General features: G+C 43.1%; 2 protein-coding genes across 6 annotated transcripts in view; one reads left to right on the top strand and one right to left on the bottom strand.

The window, feature by feature from the left end:
- LOC135367060 (GTP-binding protein 10-like) overlaps positions 1 to 12,584 on the top strand; it is a 20,054-nt gene extending 7,470 nt beyond the window's left edge. The window contains 9 exon segments of the mRNA XM_064600155.1: positions 8,586 to 8,623; positions 10,688 to 10,890; positions 10,952 to 11,043; positions 11,113 to 11,257; positions 11,341 to 11,445; positions 11,447 to 11,531; positions 11,660 to 11,845; positions 11,989 to 12,112; positions 12,280 to 12,584. Coding sequence (XP_064456225.1) covers positions 8,588 to 8,623; positions 10,688 to 10,890; positions 10,952 to 11,043; positions 11,113 to 11,257; positions 11,341 to 11,445; positions 11,447 to 11,531; positions 11,660 to 11,845; positions 11,989 to 12,112; positions 12,280 to 12,479 — 1,176 coding nt within the window. The 5' untranslated portion in view covers positions 8,586 to 8,587 and the 3' untranslated portion in view covers positions 12,480 to 12,584.
- LOC135367055 (peroxisomal carnitine O-octanoyltransferase-like) overlaps positions 1 to 16,811 on the bottom strand; it is a 19,540-nt gene extending 2,729 nt beyond the window's left edge. The window contains exons 1-16 of one of the 5 annotated variants that reach the window (XM_064600148.1): positions 16,716 to 16,811; positions 15,770 to 15,818; positions 8,460 to 8,604; positions 8,152 to 8,276; positions 6,621 to 6,799; positions 6,061 to 6,185; positions 5,207 to 5,424; positions 4,035 to 4,148; positions 3,432 to 3,533; positions 3,251 to 3,331; positions 2,899 to 3,012; positions 2,112 to 2,242; positions 1,898 to 2,021; positions 1,748 to 1,826; positions 1,586 to 1,679; positions 924 to 1,043 (exon numbers count right to left, since the gene is read on the bottom strand). In XM_064600148.1, coding sequence (XP_064456218.1) covers positions 924 to 1,043; positions 1,586 to 1,679; positions 1,748 to 1,826; positions 1,898 to 2,021; positions 2,112 to 2,242; positions 2,899 to 3,012; positions 3,251 to 3,331; positions 3,432 to 3,533; positions 4,035 to 4,148; positions 5,207 to 5,424; positions 6,061 to 6,185; positions 6,621 to 6,799; positions 8,152 to 8,276; positions 8,460 to 8,604; positions 15,770 to 15,799 — 1,781 coding nt within the window. In that variant the 5' untranslated portion in view covers positions 15,800 to 15,818; positions 16,716 to 16,811. Of the gene's footprint in view, positions 1 to 923; positions 1,044 to 1,585; positions 1,680 to 1,747; positions 1,827 to 1,897; positions 2,022 to 2,111; positions 2,243 to 2,898; positions 3,013 to 3,250; positions 3,332 to 3,431; positions 3,534 to 4,034; positions 4,149 to 5,206; positions 5,425 to 6,060; positions 6,186 to 6,620; positions 6,800 to 8,151; positions 8,277 to 8,459; positions 8,605 to 9,674; positions 9,765 to 10,041; positions 10,203 to 13,882; positions 14,003 to 15,769; positions 15,819 to 16,715 lie in introns of those variants that run through there. The other 4 variants (XM_064600145.1, XM_064600146.1, XM_064600149.1 and 1 more) reach the window with 4 other exon arrangements.

Here is a 16,811-nt window from a genome sequence, read left to right as displayed (position 1 = left end):
TGATAGGTGGTCACGATTCCACTCTGTAGCAACCCGCGTATAACGATATTGACGGTAATCGCGAATTCCATCGTTATACGGGGTACATCGTTAAACGAGGGCTGACCTAAATAGCGCGTCGCGCGCCACCCCGCGTGTAGCAAAAGAAACAGATGCTAAAAAAAACTTGAAGCTGTGTGACATTGCACTGGCTTGGGAAAACAGCGACCAGAACTCGTGCAGGGAACCAGGGAACATATCAGGACAACTTCTGGCAACACTACACGTCACCATTCCGCAAGTCGGCTTCACCTAACGCCTGCGTGCTTTAGGAGAAGCTCGCTTTAGAACCCTGTCGCGCGACTCGCGGGTGGAAAGCACGTGCTAGGCCTTTTGAATCATCTCGCGAATTTGAGCAGCATTGGCCAAATACGGAGACACAAAAGCGTTACCACCTACCTCTTTCACTGACAGTATTGGAAAATGAACAGTCGCTGTCTATTTCCTTGCCTCAATTTTTATTTTGGTTTAATTCTTTTGATGTGAATTTCGGACGATACGAATTTTTTCCGCTACCCCGTGAGATTTGTATCATCGAGGTTTGCGAAAATTGCGGCGAGGTTACGCGCACGGGACAGCGTCCAACATCGTTATACGAGTACTCGGAACCGCGGTTTCCATCGCTGTACGCGGATCGTTTCCCCATAGAAATAACGTATATTTTGACGGTAAAGTCATGAACCATCGTTTTACGAGGGATATCGTTATACGCGATATCGCTATCCGCGCGTTTTACTGTACTAATAAATAAATAGGGCCTATGGCATTTTACGGTTATACCCGATTATGCCCCAATGTAACCTAGCTCATAGTGCAGGCTAGCATTTCAACTTGGTTGACGAGCACAGCATGACGGAATCTTCCTTCTCATCTTCGAGTCCTACCTTTCATCCTCAATACTGTAGAAGACACCATAACCATCTTTGCACATGGGGGCCACACATCCCACAAGAGGCGTGTAGCCAGTACAGCTTGTTGACAGGATGAAATTTCCATTGCCTCCACTACAAGGAATGAGGACAGCAATCACAAAATCAGTAAAAGTTGTACTCCTACATATCTTCTCCTTCATCTGCACTTCCCACCAATAAATAATGATACACAACGATGAATATTCGTGGCCTGTCATGTCTACGTAAACTTTCTCGAGATCACCTACAAATCCAGAGGGCATTTGTAGTAGCCTTTCTGTTGTGAGATGAGTACATACATCAGATGAGTACAACAAAGGATCACTTCATTGGAAATGTACTTCCCATCAAATACATGCACCATTTCCATGCGTTGTAGCCCCCCTCACACACTTTTTTTTTTGCAGCAGAGATAAAGGCTATTTGCAGTCTTTGGAACTGTGCCCACTGTCTCCAGCTACAGACACTCTTGGCAACAGTGGTTTGCGCTTCGTACAGCCTGCTTTTCTACCCAGAATCACCTGATTTTATCCCAATAGGATTACGAGCAATTCATCAAACAGTGTGCACTTGAAAGCGGCACCTGGTGGTGAAGCACCAGAGGCACAGTGGAACAAAGCTTCTCCGCTGCCTACCTCTTCACAAAAGAAGGGTCAAAGAACAGCTCGGGCATTGGTATTCCTTCTTCCAGGGCAACCATGGCCAGGCCCATCAAGTGCCTATCACATCCTGTAAAAACTGTGAAGATATAGTTTGTGGCGAACACGATAAACACACATCAGATAGGGGCAACTTACCAGAATTGCTGCAGCAGTCCATCATAAGATATGTAAATGTTTCTACTGTTTGTTTCAGTAAGTTCAAAACTGTTATTGTCTGCAAGTAAATCACAACCATCAATAATGCGATCCCCCCTTACAGCACGATTTTAAAGTAAGGAGACTTACAGGAGTGGCATTGTCAAGCATAGCTTCGACAAACGCCACCAGCTCAGGAGTGCAAGACCTGCAAGTCTCTGTTCTGCCGTGGTAAAACTGACGCGTCGATGCCGTTGTGTAGGTAGGGGCAGGTCTGCAATGTCAAGCAACGCGGTGAGAACAGGCCTGTATATTCAAGCTGCTTCATTGGCAAAGTAGTGTTAGTAATTCCAGATGTACGCACCTATTGTGCAGCTTGTAGTAGGCCAGTTGTAGTGCAATTTGTAAGTAGGCCTCAGGGTGAATCCTTATGGGTTTCATGAAGGACTTTCCGTACCCTTCAAACACCTCACAGAAGAGGTCGATGTTGTCACACTGCACAGAAGGCACAGAGGCAGCATTGAGAGATGCGTTTGAAACCATAGTGAACTTGAGAGCAACATGTTGTGAATTGTCACGGTAGCAAGCACGTTCGAGGTTGTGCACGCTGCAAAAAATGCTGCTGTGTTCCATGTGAGTAGAACACAGCCCCCTCAGTTCAACGTTCTTGGGAGTGTCCTATGATCGCCTGCTTCCATTGTTGAATGAAATACAAATCCTCCTCTATCATCCTCGATTATCACACGTTTTACCTGTCACTTGAGATAACTCTTATCACACACAATGCACTACACAATCATCATTAAAATGAAGCTTACTCTACATGAATTCCAATGGGTGAGCTGATGTGGACCAACAAGTTAATTGTAATATAAGAGCTATAGCTATACCGGAAAATGCAACAATCAAGCTAGACTGTACTGGGAACAGGGACTGTCCACGTCTTCTGTACTGGTGTTGGTATCCGTAAATGATTAAGAAAAGCTATAGAAACATTTCGTCAAATGAAAAAAAAAACAAAAAAAACAATAAACTCAGGATAATAGAGGTGCACTAGTATCATTATAATGGTGAAACAAACTTCAGCATCTTGACTGACAAAAAATTGGAAGAATGGACACGTGTGCAAGATTCAGTAGTGTCCAACTTACAAGCTTCTGGTAGTGTTGTCTTGCATAATTTATTTCCGAATACAGGTGCTCGTTCAAATGAAATTTCAGGTTCTTCGGGAGAGGCTGGGGATGAGATGGTGTGCCTTCAGCCTGCTAAAAGTAGACTTCACTTTAGGGTGACATGGTCTATGTTGCAAGAGTTATGTGAACTGCTGAAAGCAAGGTTTCTCAACAAGAGTCATAGCCTCTGATTCACACATCAGCCAACTCTACTGCCTTATCTGGCAACGGTCATTCTCTTTTGACTTGTGAGCAAAAAAGATGTAATGTCTCAAAGGCATGGCAGAAGACAGAGAAAGTTTTTTTCTTGTTTTACACGAGCTTCACTTACATTATCTGCGAGGCCTTCCAGGTGACAAAGGTGTGCATAATGACCAACTGATACTGGAACCATTCCGTCAAACGGTGTGTGCTATAAAAGGAAAGCGCGGTATCCTGTCATTTATTCTGTAACAGCTGCACCTCATTCTTGCTTAACAGCGAGGCTTGTTCAACATGTGAATCGAACTCACATCCGCTGCTGACCCTATTGTGAGATTCTTGTACACAATCATAGTGTAGGATTTGTCAGCCCATCTGTTGGAACAATCTCCCATGAGACACTGTGTCATAACCTGTAAAACACAAAACCATGGATGTGATGTGAGCAAGTAACATAGAACCAAATTTTATGGGAAAACAAAGAAGACTCCACCATTTATAATAAAAATCACTAAATGTGTTCTTTTCTGTGCACGAATCACATGTAAAAACATGCTGCTTTTGCCTTCACTCACAGCAGTTCAGTGTATGCAACTTTCATGTGCAGAGAAATTTGAGTATATATACATACATTCCAGCACCAAATTACTGACCATGTTGAAATGCGTCGTCAAATTTGGTAAATCGTGGAAATATACAAGAAAGAGTGGAAAGATACATGTACACTTGAACTCCTCGAAGCCTAACTCAGCTGGAATCAATGAACTGACTGATGGACTGCTAAAAGCATGAGGCAACATATGAGTGTTGCTTTCATCAATTTCTAGAGTGTCAATAGCGCATTAAATTCAGAAACATCTCCGACAAAGAATTTCAGCATAACCGCCATCCATACTTCGGATTCGCTTGTTTACCTCAGTGCGGTTCTCAGGCGCAGCATTGTCTAAGACCACCACAAGTAACGCATCCTCAATCATCTGCAAATTTCTTTCATTCTCGGGATGAAGGTTCCGCAACGCATCACGATTCTGAAAAAAATTCAAATACATGTAACACTGAAAATGAAAACTTGTGGCGAATGCCACTGGCAGAGGTGGGTCGAAGTTCTGCAACCAGGAAAGTACAAAAATTATTCCGTTGGCAGAATGGGGTCAGGCACGAGTTGTTCCAATGGGAGAGGAGAGGCAAAATATCTGCTCCGAGGGGCAGAACAGGAATGAATGCCGGGAGTATTCCCAGGATTTCCATGTCGGGGGAGTGTTGGTGCTCCTGTAAGGATGTGTGATGCCCATATCTGCTGCTTTTGTGGCGTTTTTGGCTTTTCTGGGCAGTATTTTTGGGGTGTTGCAAGATTTTTGGGGGGAGAAGGGCATTAGGGAGGCGCTGGGAAAATCCCTGATGCACGAGACGAGCGCTGGCGACAATGTCATTTTTTTTTCCACTGAGTCTGTGTTTGAAGTAGTGCCAAAATTATTGCTGCACTAACGAACAAATACTAAAATCTACGGTAGGTCCTGATTCCGAGGAATCCTGGAGTGGCCAAAAAGACACCCAGATTGCAGCTTCATGAATAGACCCTGAAGTTTTCGAGTTTTATATTTTTCCAAATTCGGGGGGTAGAAATCGGGTCAATAAATTGATGTCGAAAATACATGCAAATTCGTGCAGAAAAATTACCATCAGACTGAGTTCGGGGAGAAATCGGGCATTATTGTAGAATAAACGTTCACTGTACCGTTTATCCAGAGTGCCAGAAGTAATGGGCAGCCGCATATTTTGTGAGAAACTAGTACGTCGATGCCTTGAGGTGCCTAGCCTAGGTGCAGTTTTGCAGGTAGAAATCGGGTTTCACCCTAGATAGGTGAACCTCAATGCGGGGTGCAAATTCGGGGAAAAATCGGGTTTAACCCTAAAACATCAGGGTCTATTCATGAACTGTTTTTGAGATGCACAGATGGTATTCTACCAAAAAACACAAACCCGTATGACACTGACACCACTGGGAGTAGGCACCTGGCCCTTGCCCGTCGTAGTGCAAAATTTGTACTCTCAAACGAATTCGCCATGAAAGTCACGGACAACCTACTTCTGCCCAACTGTCCCGATCTCCCACGGTGAGGGCTCCAATGCCTGGTCCCGCCTCCATCCCAGCACAGTACAGTTCAATGTACTCTAACTGCTGACTGAGTTCGTCCACGGTGATTGGTTCGCCATTTTCATTTACAGCCCCAAACGAGAATATGTGACCAGAGCAGAGAACGATAACATTTGTGGGGGATTCGCCTGGAAATGTCTCTTCTCCTTCTGAAACACAAATGCAAGCATTACGGTCGACATAAGACGGTATCCCACCACACACCGATGCAATATAACGCATGCGTATCTGTTACAGTTAGTACAACGAGGACAGCCACTTTCATACAGATAGAGGGATCGCATTTCAGTACTGACAGAATTTCCTCTGTGTTACAAGCAATGCACAGTTGATGCAATGCTTCAGCTGAGTGAGCTTGCGAAATCCTCGGGCATGGCAACTACTAGAATCTGGGACGGCTGTGCAAACAGCAATTTCAAAACCGAAGTGAATACAAAGCACACAGTTATGTAATCGAAGCAAATAGTTATACTAACTGATCCAAACACATGTACAGCACATGTACAGACATACAAGTAATACTGTGTATTGTATCAAGTAATACTCGCTTTGTTTTATACCTTTTCTTCCGGAGTTTTTGCGCTTACGAGTGCAACTTTAGAACTATTCAAATATATTCGGTCTGGAAGAAACTTTGCTCTGGTTCAAATCGAGATTTCAAGGCTAAGCGAAGTAGAACAGCCGATTTGGAATCTGAATCGGTTATATAATTATTCGCTTCAGTACATATATTTGAAAGATCAGCCCTAGAAATAAGAAACCTATATGTTGAAATAAAATGTTACCTGGTAGGAATTTATTAACAATCTCGTCTTTGCCCTCCTGGGGTATCCTAACTGTGTTGAAGAGCCTCCTAAATTGATTCATGGACCAGGGTATCTTCCTGAAAGACTGTGGCTTCAGCTGCTCTCTGGAAACAATAAAAAATGGAGCTTACTGCAACAAGCACTGTGTTTTACAGACTTTATTCTGACTGTTTTATGAGGTAGAGAAGATCTGTTCCAAGACATAATTTTTTTTTTTTTCATACACTCTTGTCGCATACTTCTTCGCATCCCATTGCAGAAGACATGTGAGGAAAAGGTGTAAGAGAGGAACACTCGGAAACATCACGCGACCTGGTGAGGATATCCTCCAGTTTCCTCTCCCCGCCAGTGGGTGCAGGTCTGCTGCCGACACACACAATAAAATATGCACAACTCTGGAAATATGTCGATTTTGGTAGGACGTGCTCGCGGAAGAGTTGATGGGAGGCAAATCCTGCTGCCAGACATACTTATTTCAGTTATGCTGGAGAGCAAACGTTCCCTTTATTGAATTAGTGTAGATAAAGTGAGTGACTCACAGTCTTAACAGCTTCCAGAAGCTAAGGTAGTACCAAACATTCTTAGCTGCCCAGGAGCTCCGTTTGCCCGGGTAGGTAAAGGCATCTTCAAAAACAGCAAACGAGCCACTCATGTGAGAAAGCGGCAACAGGGAGTTCCGTGAGGACAAGTATGCCATGTCTTCCCACCATTTTTCCAGCTGAAAAGGTTTAAAGAATGTCAATCCATGACACTTGCCCAAGCTACGCCATATATAGTCCTTAAAGGAGTACAGAGGGCCATCCCAAAAAAATTCAGATTAAGACATCTGATGAAAGTGTGTGTGTCATTATACCGAATAGCGCGAAAGGTTTTGATGTGTGCAATTTGTTTCCCAGAAAGAAACTCACATAAACATAGCTCCGCGCCTTCACCCTTAACTCGCCACTCCAGCTATAACGAGGATGAGGAGGTATGATGGCACGTCACCGGTGACGGGGCATAAGGAGACTCGTTCTGGTTCACCGGTCGGTGGGGGTCAGCACCTTGTCCCTTTGCCGCCGTAAACCTGTTTTGCCAGTTTCCCCGGAGAATTGGGGATAGAAGGAGCGGCCGAAGCGTTACCGAGCAAGGAGAGAGACTTTATCAGAACCCCGAACAGCCGAGTAGCAGACGACAGCGGAGTAGCAGACAACATTTCTCTAGGCCAATTAGCGAGCGTTCTCCTTAGAGTGTCAGCGCGAGGTTCCAGGCAGATCACAGGCTGGTACTGCTCTTCACCACCATTGCGCACGGTCGCTTTTTGCGGCGTATTTTAAATTCAATTTCTGCGATAATTATGACTCCGTGGTGTAAATTACTTCGCATGGTGCATCTTACTGGCCTGCTTAACAGTTTCATAGGAAGAAAACAAGGGTGTTAAAAATGACTTCTGTGCTACTTTAAGCAATGCAGACTGCACAAGTTTGCCTGCCGATACCAGCACAGCTTAAATAAAAACTTCATGATCATTCATTAATGTACATTCTCCTTGCCTTAAAAAACAGTCTAGGCATTGGCTACTATTAAGGATGTTAACTACGCTATAGGTGAACTACCAGAAACTTTGGGATAATAAAAATTTCATTTCGTGAACAAACATGGCATGGACAGAGCTTGCAACCATGCATGAATGAATACAAGAAAGAAAACTATGCGTGTAACGGCGCTATATTTGTTTTTAAGCATAGTCAATATCTATTTTGGAAAGTGAGTTAAACTTATGAATGTTGTGTCTTCCACACTGTAGAGTTGAAGGGGAAAGATCACCATCACTCGGTACACTATGGGATGTACGTCATGAAAATATTAAAGGGAGCTACAGATACGAAGCAAAGAACGCTTCGGAGGTTACGGTGAAAGATTTCTGTTTCCTTTCCTTATTGCTGCATCACAGTGGGTTCATTTTACGTAAATTTCGGCGGTTTGAGGTAGAAGAAACAGAGGCTGGTAGTCACATTAAAGTGTGAGACAGCAAAGCATCAGTAACACTGCAAGATTTGAAATAAAACAATATACCAAGTTCTCACTGACCCAATTTGGAGAATCCTTTGCCCTTTGCAAAAGTTTCTCATGCAGTTCGGCTCCAATTCCTTGTTCAAATTCTTCAGCTAGGGATTTTGTTACAAAAAGCTCCTCTTCTGAAACTAGGGCCTTGACTAGAGTGAGATAAAAAGTAGACAAAAGGGAAAACATGAACGGCACACACAGTGTACACTATATGCAGCATACAGTCTGTTGGCATATCGTAATGTCTAGGTGAAAAAAAAAAAAGTGCAGCAGTAGCACTCTACATAAAGTTGTATGCAGCACAGTTTTAGGCGGCATCAATGTTGCCTCACCTGAACTGAGGTACTTCTCCATTGTTTGTTTTAGACATGGCACAGGAAGGCTGGGCAGGTTTTCGTCATAAGAAAAAGTTCTCTCCCCATCTGTGATGTAAAGTCTCTCTCTTTCCTTCCTTGCAGACATGCTCATGGCAGTTTCCTGCACATTCAGTATAAAGGTCGGTATCAATCAGAATCTTCCATGTTTCTTTGGTGGCTGAAGAACACATTGCACGATTGTGTAACACCTGACGGACCCATTAGAGCCGTTTTTGTAGCATGAAAAGTAACTACAAATGTCGTTATCAGATATAGCAGCTTTCCTCGATAAAATTATATAAATCTCACGATAAAAGACTGGAAATTCTGTGTTCTTCTCCAGGAAAGGTAACACACAACAATGGTTGCACACTGGCATAGTAATCTAGCCCTGTCACAACCCTCTGTGCAAACGGCAACACTGAAATATCACACAGACTTTTCTTAAATAAAACCTTCCTTCAAAATATTAGATTACATATTTTCTGGCTTCATCATACCCCAAAGTGACATGCACGCCTACTCCACACGAAAATGTTGTGTAGTCATGTTCTCATAATTTGTATCAAAACGTAGCTACTCAAATGTGCTACATTGCTACACTTTTAAAAATGAGTTTCACCACATAGCACACTCCTAGCCAACCATCATCCCTGTGGTGAAGCATGCTCAGTGTTCTAGCACCTTACACCCTCACTACACCGCCACAATAGGAGTTTTACAAATAACACCTCAGTTTACAAGTCTAGTTCTTCAAACAAAAAAGAGAAAAAGGTCAGTAGGAAAAAGACGCAAGAATGTTGCTTCTGATCACCCAACTCGAATGGCACACGATACGCAATCCAAAAACAACTCAAGGAAGCTAAACAGCGTCGGGTCTATTCGTGCTTTATCACTTATTTTACGCTCTGTATCGTGTTTTCGTTCATCAGTGTTGCAACATTTCCTCCGAAAGCACGTACACTATAAATATCTCGAGTGCGGAAATTACGGAACTGCAATGTTGAGGGAAGTGTTTACGAAGACTGTGCGTTGCACACACGAGATGCATCAGATACATTTATAACAGCAGTTTATGCACACAATTTACTAAGGTCAAGCTGAAAACAGGGGAACGGACTGTCAAACTCAGAGTGTTTATGTAACGTCCACAATTGATGACACAAGTTCAATGGACATGCTTTGATTTACGTGTGAGAAATGCCAGAAATGCAGGCACGAGCGACGGGTACAAGGTGCACTGAAATGCGCGTGCAGCAAACTCATCGGACTTTGAGAGAATACCCTGCGCACGAAAATACACGGGATAGTCAACTATATCTCTTACAACCACTGATGCGTGGGGTTCGTGGTGCAGTGATTCAAGCAATAATCGAAGCAGTCGCGCTGTGGAACAGTGATTCCCGTCAAGAACAGCAGGGTCCATGAGATACACTGTACTGTTACAGCTGAGGAGTGAGTTAAGAGCCCCCGAAAACAGCGAATGCGACTGTCAACGCATGAAAGTTTCTGCAATGTAGCGCAGGGCACATAAGCCCGTAGAATAAATACCACTTACCTCTAACATTGCTGTACTTCGAATGACTTAATATTACAACAGCTTAGATTTTGGAGCAATGATACTCATTGCCGAAACCTACGAACTTCCTGCAGAGTTCAGTAACGCCAACATGACTCTTCCCGTTGCGGCCGACTACCGACTAAGCAACTGGCGACTATTCTTGGCTTTGGATTCACTTTGGATACTTAGCCTATGGATAGGCTTATGGCATTTCCACATTAGCGCCACCACATTCTAGAATTCAAGAGAAACTGGTGTTGCGACGTTTGTTTGCGATAGTAACGTAAAGGACGAAGCAGATGTGCTGTTAACTTATGCACAAATGTTTGCAGAGGTGGGGTAACGGTCTGAGTACTCACGCTATTATCAACCGACTAGTAAGGAATACGCGGCAGATCAAGTCTGCGACTGCCGGTGTGCAGTGCACGTGTGCACTGTAAACAAACTGGACCGGTATGGTTTTAATAACAAAGGTGTGCTGTACAGCGGAACGGGTAAGTAGGTGTCTTCCATTCTCGGGAAAACCTGTTGAAATACTCGCACAATGGGTCACTTTTTTTCGTGTGGCTTTTCGATCCCCTTTTGACAAATGGGTTGTGAAACCGAAATCGTAATCTGGGATCAGTGGCTCTACTCATTTCAGGTTAGGGCCTTCAAAGGCATTTTGGACAAACTTCGACTCTACGTTAAGAGCGGCAGCGGCGGAACAGGACTACCCCGATATGGCGGCATTGGAGGCAACGGTGGTAGCGTATACGTCGAAGCCAGGGACCAAATGGAACTGAAGGATGTCTTGGCAAAGTTTCCTGACAGAAGAGTAGTAGCGGGAAACGGGGGAAATAGCAAGTATGGTGTACTTTTGAACATCCTCGTCTTAGCAGTAACCAACGACCGAATACACCGACAGGTCACACCAAATCCTGGGTTGCACAGGCAAAGACGTCACCGTACATGTCCCAGTTGGCGTTGCCGTCTACAATGGACAAGGGCATCTGATAGGTGATTGCATATACCGTAATGCCATTTAATATGGGAGCTCTAAGCGAGAGATGCCAAATTGCGTTGCAGGTGATCTAATCAGACCTGGAGACAACGTTCTTGCTTTGGGAGGAGGCTGTGGTGGGAATCCTGCCACCCAGTTCCACGGGCAGAAAGGACTGGCTGACCACATTGTACTGCATTTTAAACTTATCGCCGATGCTGGTTTTGTTGGGTACGTACGCTGCGGAGCACGACGACCTGATACGATTGCTCTTTCAAACATTTTATCCTTGAGAAACATGATGCTCAATGCAGGTTTCCAAACGCTGGGAAGTCCACGCTCCTAAGGGCGCTGTCTAGAGCGACGCCAAAAGTGGCGAATTATCCGTGTAAGTGTTTTTTAGTTTTTTTTCTACTTTATTTTATGCTTACAGAACAAACTGGAAATTTCAGTCACGACTATTCGTCCAAACATTGGTACCATGGAGTATGGTGACTACCGACAGGTAACAAACATACTTATTGTTTGGCAGGTACTCACCAGTGACAAGTGTTGTGACTCTTGAGTACATTTTATCACATTTGCTTATGCGACTAATAATGAACTGTATAATAATGAACCTTGCATCGACAGATATCACTTGCTGACTTGCCAGGGCTGATCGAAGGAGCACATCGAAACTACGGACTCGGTCACAGCTTTTTAAAGCATGTGGAGAGGACGCGTATGCTTCTGTTTGTGGTCGATGTGAACGGTTTTTGTCTGAACGAGAGCATGACACATAGAAGTGCTTTCGAAACAGTCATGTCGCTCACGCGGGTAAGTTTGTGACCTGTTGCCAGAAAAAGCACATACTTGTCCCACCTTGTGGTGTGTCCACACTGGGTGTTTGAGTTGAAAACTCGAATTGTTTAGAGGATTGCTACATTTTTCATTATGGCGAGGACTATTTATTTATTTAGGAGCTGGAGCTCTACAAGGAGTCTCTGCTTGAAAAGCCTGCAATCCTTGCTATAAATAAAATGGACACCGAAGGAGCGAAGGAGAAATTTCGCGAGCTCTGCAAGAGTTTGGAAAAAGGAGATGGTATGTGAAGTCAGCAGTGACAAATTTCAGCGTCTTTGCTTGACAATTGCTTGTGACAAATCAACAGTTCCGTATCTTATGTGACCTTGACACATTTCTTTAACCACAAAGTACTTGTTAGTCTTTTTTTTCTTCCCAGCTTTTATTGAGCATATGTTTCTCTCCAGTATCTGCTTTGGACGAAAGCATACGGCCCACTAGACAGATCGACTTTGACGACATCGTACCCATCATAGCACGAGATGCAAAAAACACTGCATTGTTGAAGCAGAAAATCAGATCGTTCCTCGAAATTCATGAAGCAGAATCAAGTGGAGACGTGGGAGTGAAACTTGCAAAGTCATCTCAGTCAACTTTCTTAATATAATAATTAATTGAAAAATAATGATCATGTTAGCATGCTGCTCATATGTGGTATTGTAAAACTGTACATATTGTAATAAAACAAGACATGTTAGATTTTAAAAAATCATACAGTTGCTGTTGTCATGTCCTTGTGGGAGCCACTGGAGTTTGTTTTTTCTGAAGATTTGTATACCTAAAAGTTGATATATGTGTAATTTATTGATCATTTGTTGCACGTTTTCTTAGCCCTATTTAATTTCTAGTTAAAATTTCTAGTTTCTAGTTAGTTGAAGTGCAAGTGGGGGCACCTTTATCGGTGGAGAAAATTGTTCTTTGTTTTGCTTTTCGTGTTGAAGACTTGCCTGTCATCATAGTGGGCTGCTTTCCCAGACTTTCCTAAAATTGCTTTCCCAAATGAGGTGTACCAATCCTGGGTTTTGCTGCAAAAAGTTATGTTCTAGAAAGGACACTGCCATGTAAACAGCCGTGGCTGCCTGTTCCGGGACATGTTCATACCGTCAACACTATCCCATTCACGACAAACTATACATATATTCTGTTTTGCCATGCAAGTAACGTGACTAAACATGTGTCCTTGACTCAGAAGTGAGAACGTTCAGTCTCTGTTGTCGAAGTCAAAAGTTTGATCCCGCAGAAGACTGTAACAGTTTGTTGACATGCTACAAGATGTACTGATTCTTTCCCTTCCACAGGGCTTGTCAAAGACTGAGGACATTGCAAAAAGTACTCAGGTTATCTGTCATGCAAACCACTGCGGTGTCTCTGATGACAAACGCAGTTCTCTTCAGGTACCACTACATTATTACACATTATGCACAAGTGCACATGTTACTAATGAACAGTTCCAGTTGAGCACACATTCTTGAAAAACATTGTATGCACAAAAAAAGGAAAACAAACAAGTGAATTGAGCAACTTAGTTGTAGCATGTGGTATGCACTTGTAGGATGATTTTATGCAGGTTGATTAAATTCTTGCTATAAATTAAATAAGCTAAATTGGGTACTAATCTAATGGTATGTGCAGCCTTTGTGCCAATAATCATCAGTACATTATTGTGCATAGTTTTGCCATTGTAAAATTTTGTGTGACCTACCTGAGAATAATTACCTGTCAAAGCATGATTGGCAGGTAGTTTTGGACATCCTATGGCATCATTATTTGGGGAAGTGGCAATGCACATCGCGCCTTTCGAAGCAAACAAATTGCCTACTTTCGTTAACTCAATTCCTTTTTTTTTTCCCTTTTCTGAACAATTTGTGGAAAAATTAGAACCCCATTAAAAGTAGTACGATCGTACGATCGCGAACAGAACACATACCAAAGAACAACGATTACACAGAACACTGGAACAACTCTTATCACCACCAATGCCCTGTCCGAGGTCTACGCAAATAAACTCACCCGCAATTTCCGCCTCGTCGATAATTCATCTTCCGACGTTTCGGCTTTCGGACCATCCACGACAAGAACTTCTGCAGGGCCGACACGTACGCAGATTTGCCCCATATTTTCATACAGGACTCGCGCGCTATCGAAAATCACCACCATACAATGTCTGTCATATCAGCCATGCAAGTACCGCTTCCTGACATCACTATACCGATCGAGGCAGCGGAAAGCGGAGTCACGGTTTCTGCTTCGGAAAGATTTCATTATTTTTCTTGACAAATGGAATGCATGCGTGGTCTCAACCGAAAAGTCGTTACGTGGAATCGATGGTTCTACTACTATGGTAACCCTGTACGGAAGAATGCCTATACATAAAAGATGCGACGTCCTGCATATCAAATTGTGTTTGCTTAATTCGATTTTCTATGTTCTAGCTTTGATGACTAGATGCGGACATTACGTGTATAACGAATGCAGTTTCGAGCTGAAAGAGCACTTCGATCCGATGAACACCGAAAAAGAAAAGGAAAGGAAAGAGGAACAATAAAAGATGGACCGAGAGGTACCCCTTCGGCAAACCTGTAAAAATTACTACTGAGAAGTATTACAACTGCGTTCTCAGAAAGATAAGTAAATGACAGATATAATTACAAAATCATTATTGTAACTTAATTGCAATTAGAGGTCCGCAGAAGAAGGAATTGAGTTACACCGAGTTAGTATTTCTTTCTTTCTATAATTTGGATGTATAAGTTTGAGAAGCGCAGTACAAATACGGAAATATTTCTTGAATGGGCAAATGAAATGACTATTGGAGTACGATGACTAGAGGTCTATGCTGAGCAGAAATATATCAACATGCCTGAACTGAAATCGCACGGAAAGTAATTCCAAAAGTAACTTCACAGTTTCGGGAAAATATGGATTTGATATGGCACTATTTGTCAAAATAGTGGCGCAATACCAGATTGTGGGCGCACAAAACTTTACGGTTCGATACCGTTACTGTTACCGTTGCCGTTGCCGATACCGTCACAGGTTCACGAGATTGTGGCCAAGTGAGCGGCAGCTGAAATACACGCAGCATTTGTCTGACGCGTGCACAGATCGAAACGCAGCAGACTGCGCAGCGATGCGTTTTGGCTGTCGGCCAAACTTTTCTTGCTGAGAGAATATAATTTGTAGGAGCAAACGGAGCATAAACAGTTCAAAATGTGACAGTTCAAGGTCTAAAACAATTACGAAGGGGTTCTGCGAAGCCTAGGCAACGCTATAACTCCCTCGAAATAAAACAAATAACTCCAATCAGACAGACAGACAGGCAGACAGACAGATTTCTGTCGAATACGCTTTCTTTTTAAGCGCTAATTCTGTGTGCGGAACATGTGGTCTCGATGAGTGCTGCATACTAAGCCTCGATGCACTAGCCACAGGCCTACGTCTCCGTTTGGCTTTCACTTGCGCGGCAAGTACGCATGGCGAAAAAAAGATTAGAAAAAGAAAGATTAAGTTTTCTTGGTCGCGTTTTACTTATAAATAAGGTACTGAGTTGTATCGAAATGCTTGTCTATACTCATTAAGTACCTATTTTTTTTTCTTGTTCACATCATCGTCATGTTGTCGACACATATCTGTAGCGTTTCGATAATGCTAAACGCTATACCACTTATGCACGCGTTATACGCAGTAAAGCGTAAACAAAAAGCATGAATAGTCGATATGTGGCGACACGGTGCGAATGTGTTCAGCATAAAACAAGCGAATACCCGAGCTGTCAGAGTTCATTAGGACTCTGCTCCTTCTTGTCCTCGTCGGACGTGATTTTAATTAAGGACAAGGGCAAAGAAAACGCAGTAAGGAAGTGTATTATGTATAAATGACAGGTAATAATGGTGGTACCTCCCTAGACTCCAAGGAACTTCGCTGCATTCCTCCACAGTAGCTTTTCCTGCACGTGAGAAAAAAAAAAAAAAGAAACGAATGGTTAGTCACCACAGATCCCCGCCGAGGAAGTATACGCTATATGCAAGTAGGCCAGCTGTCTGCGCAGCATCTCAGTTTCCCTCTCTCCCCTATTGACCGTGGAGCAACCTGATTGGTGCCTCTTCCCAATAAAGGCAAACATTACAAGGTTGGGGCACACGTGGTTTCTTCTGTGGTGGACCCATGCCGGTCAACGAATACCCCCTATATTGCTGCCTCGTCATTGGACAGACACTTCGTCAAGTGGTTGCTCCAAACTTTACCCCCTCCCCTGCGCAGAGACAAACTGTCGTAGCGTTTTTGCATTTTTCTGACAAGGCAAGTTGATGTCACTGCGAACAATGAGTTTTTGAAAAACAAAAATAAAGATAAATATTCGGGGACCTGTCCGTTATAGAGAGGCCCGCCAGGTTTTGGGCGTAGAATTTATTTTGGTGACTCTTAATTCATTGATTAATTTTATTATAGTAAGCAAATTAATTAATTCACTAATATTAAAAAATGACATACACTGTATTAATTTAATTGGTTTAGCACTACACCAAGCGGTAACGCCAAAGCTTTCCGTGAAACCACAGTGTCAACCACATAAGCGAGCAGAAAGACGTAAATTCCACGTCAATAAATTAATAAAGTATGAATATGTATGTGTAATCTAATAATGTAAAAAAATGTATTTAATAGGCGCGTACGAGAGAGCGCGAACACTGAGATTTTAAAACGTATAAAAAACGACACCATCTCCATGTCGCGCGTTTTTTGATTTTCCAAAGCCCACCATTGATGACACACACAGGTTCATACGAATGCGCCAGTGACAACAACACACCAAAACAATCTCACTGTATAATGTGTAACACACCTTTGTCGAATCGGCCAGGTCGCTTTCCTCGATGACTCGCCCTGGTCGATCAATTTCTCCGAGTGGAAACGGAAAGTCGCTGCCCAGCATCACTTT

Source organism: Ornithodoros turicata, chromosome 8 (genome assembly GCF_037126465.1).
Source record: "Ornithodoros turicata isolate Travis chromosome 8, ASM3712646v1, whole genome shotgun sequence".
In the NCBI taxonomy this organism is placed as follows: domain Eukaryota; kingdom Metazoa; phylum Arthropoda; class Arachnida; order Ixodida; family Argasidae; genus Ornithodoros; species Ornithodoros turicata.
Note: the sequence above shows the minus strand (reverse complement) of the source record. Positions and strands in the feature narration are given on the sequence as shown.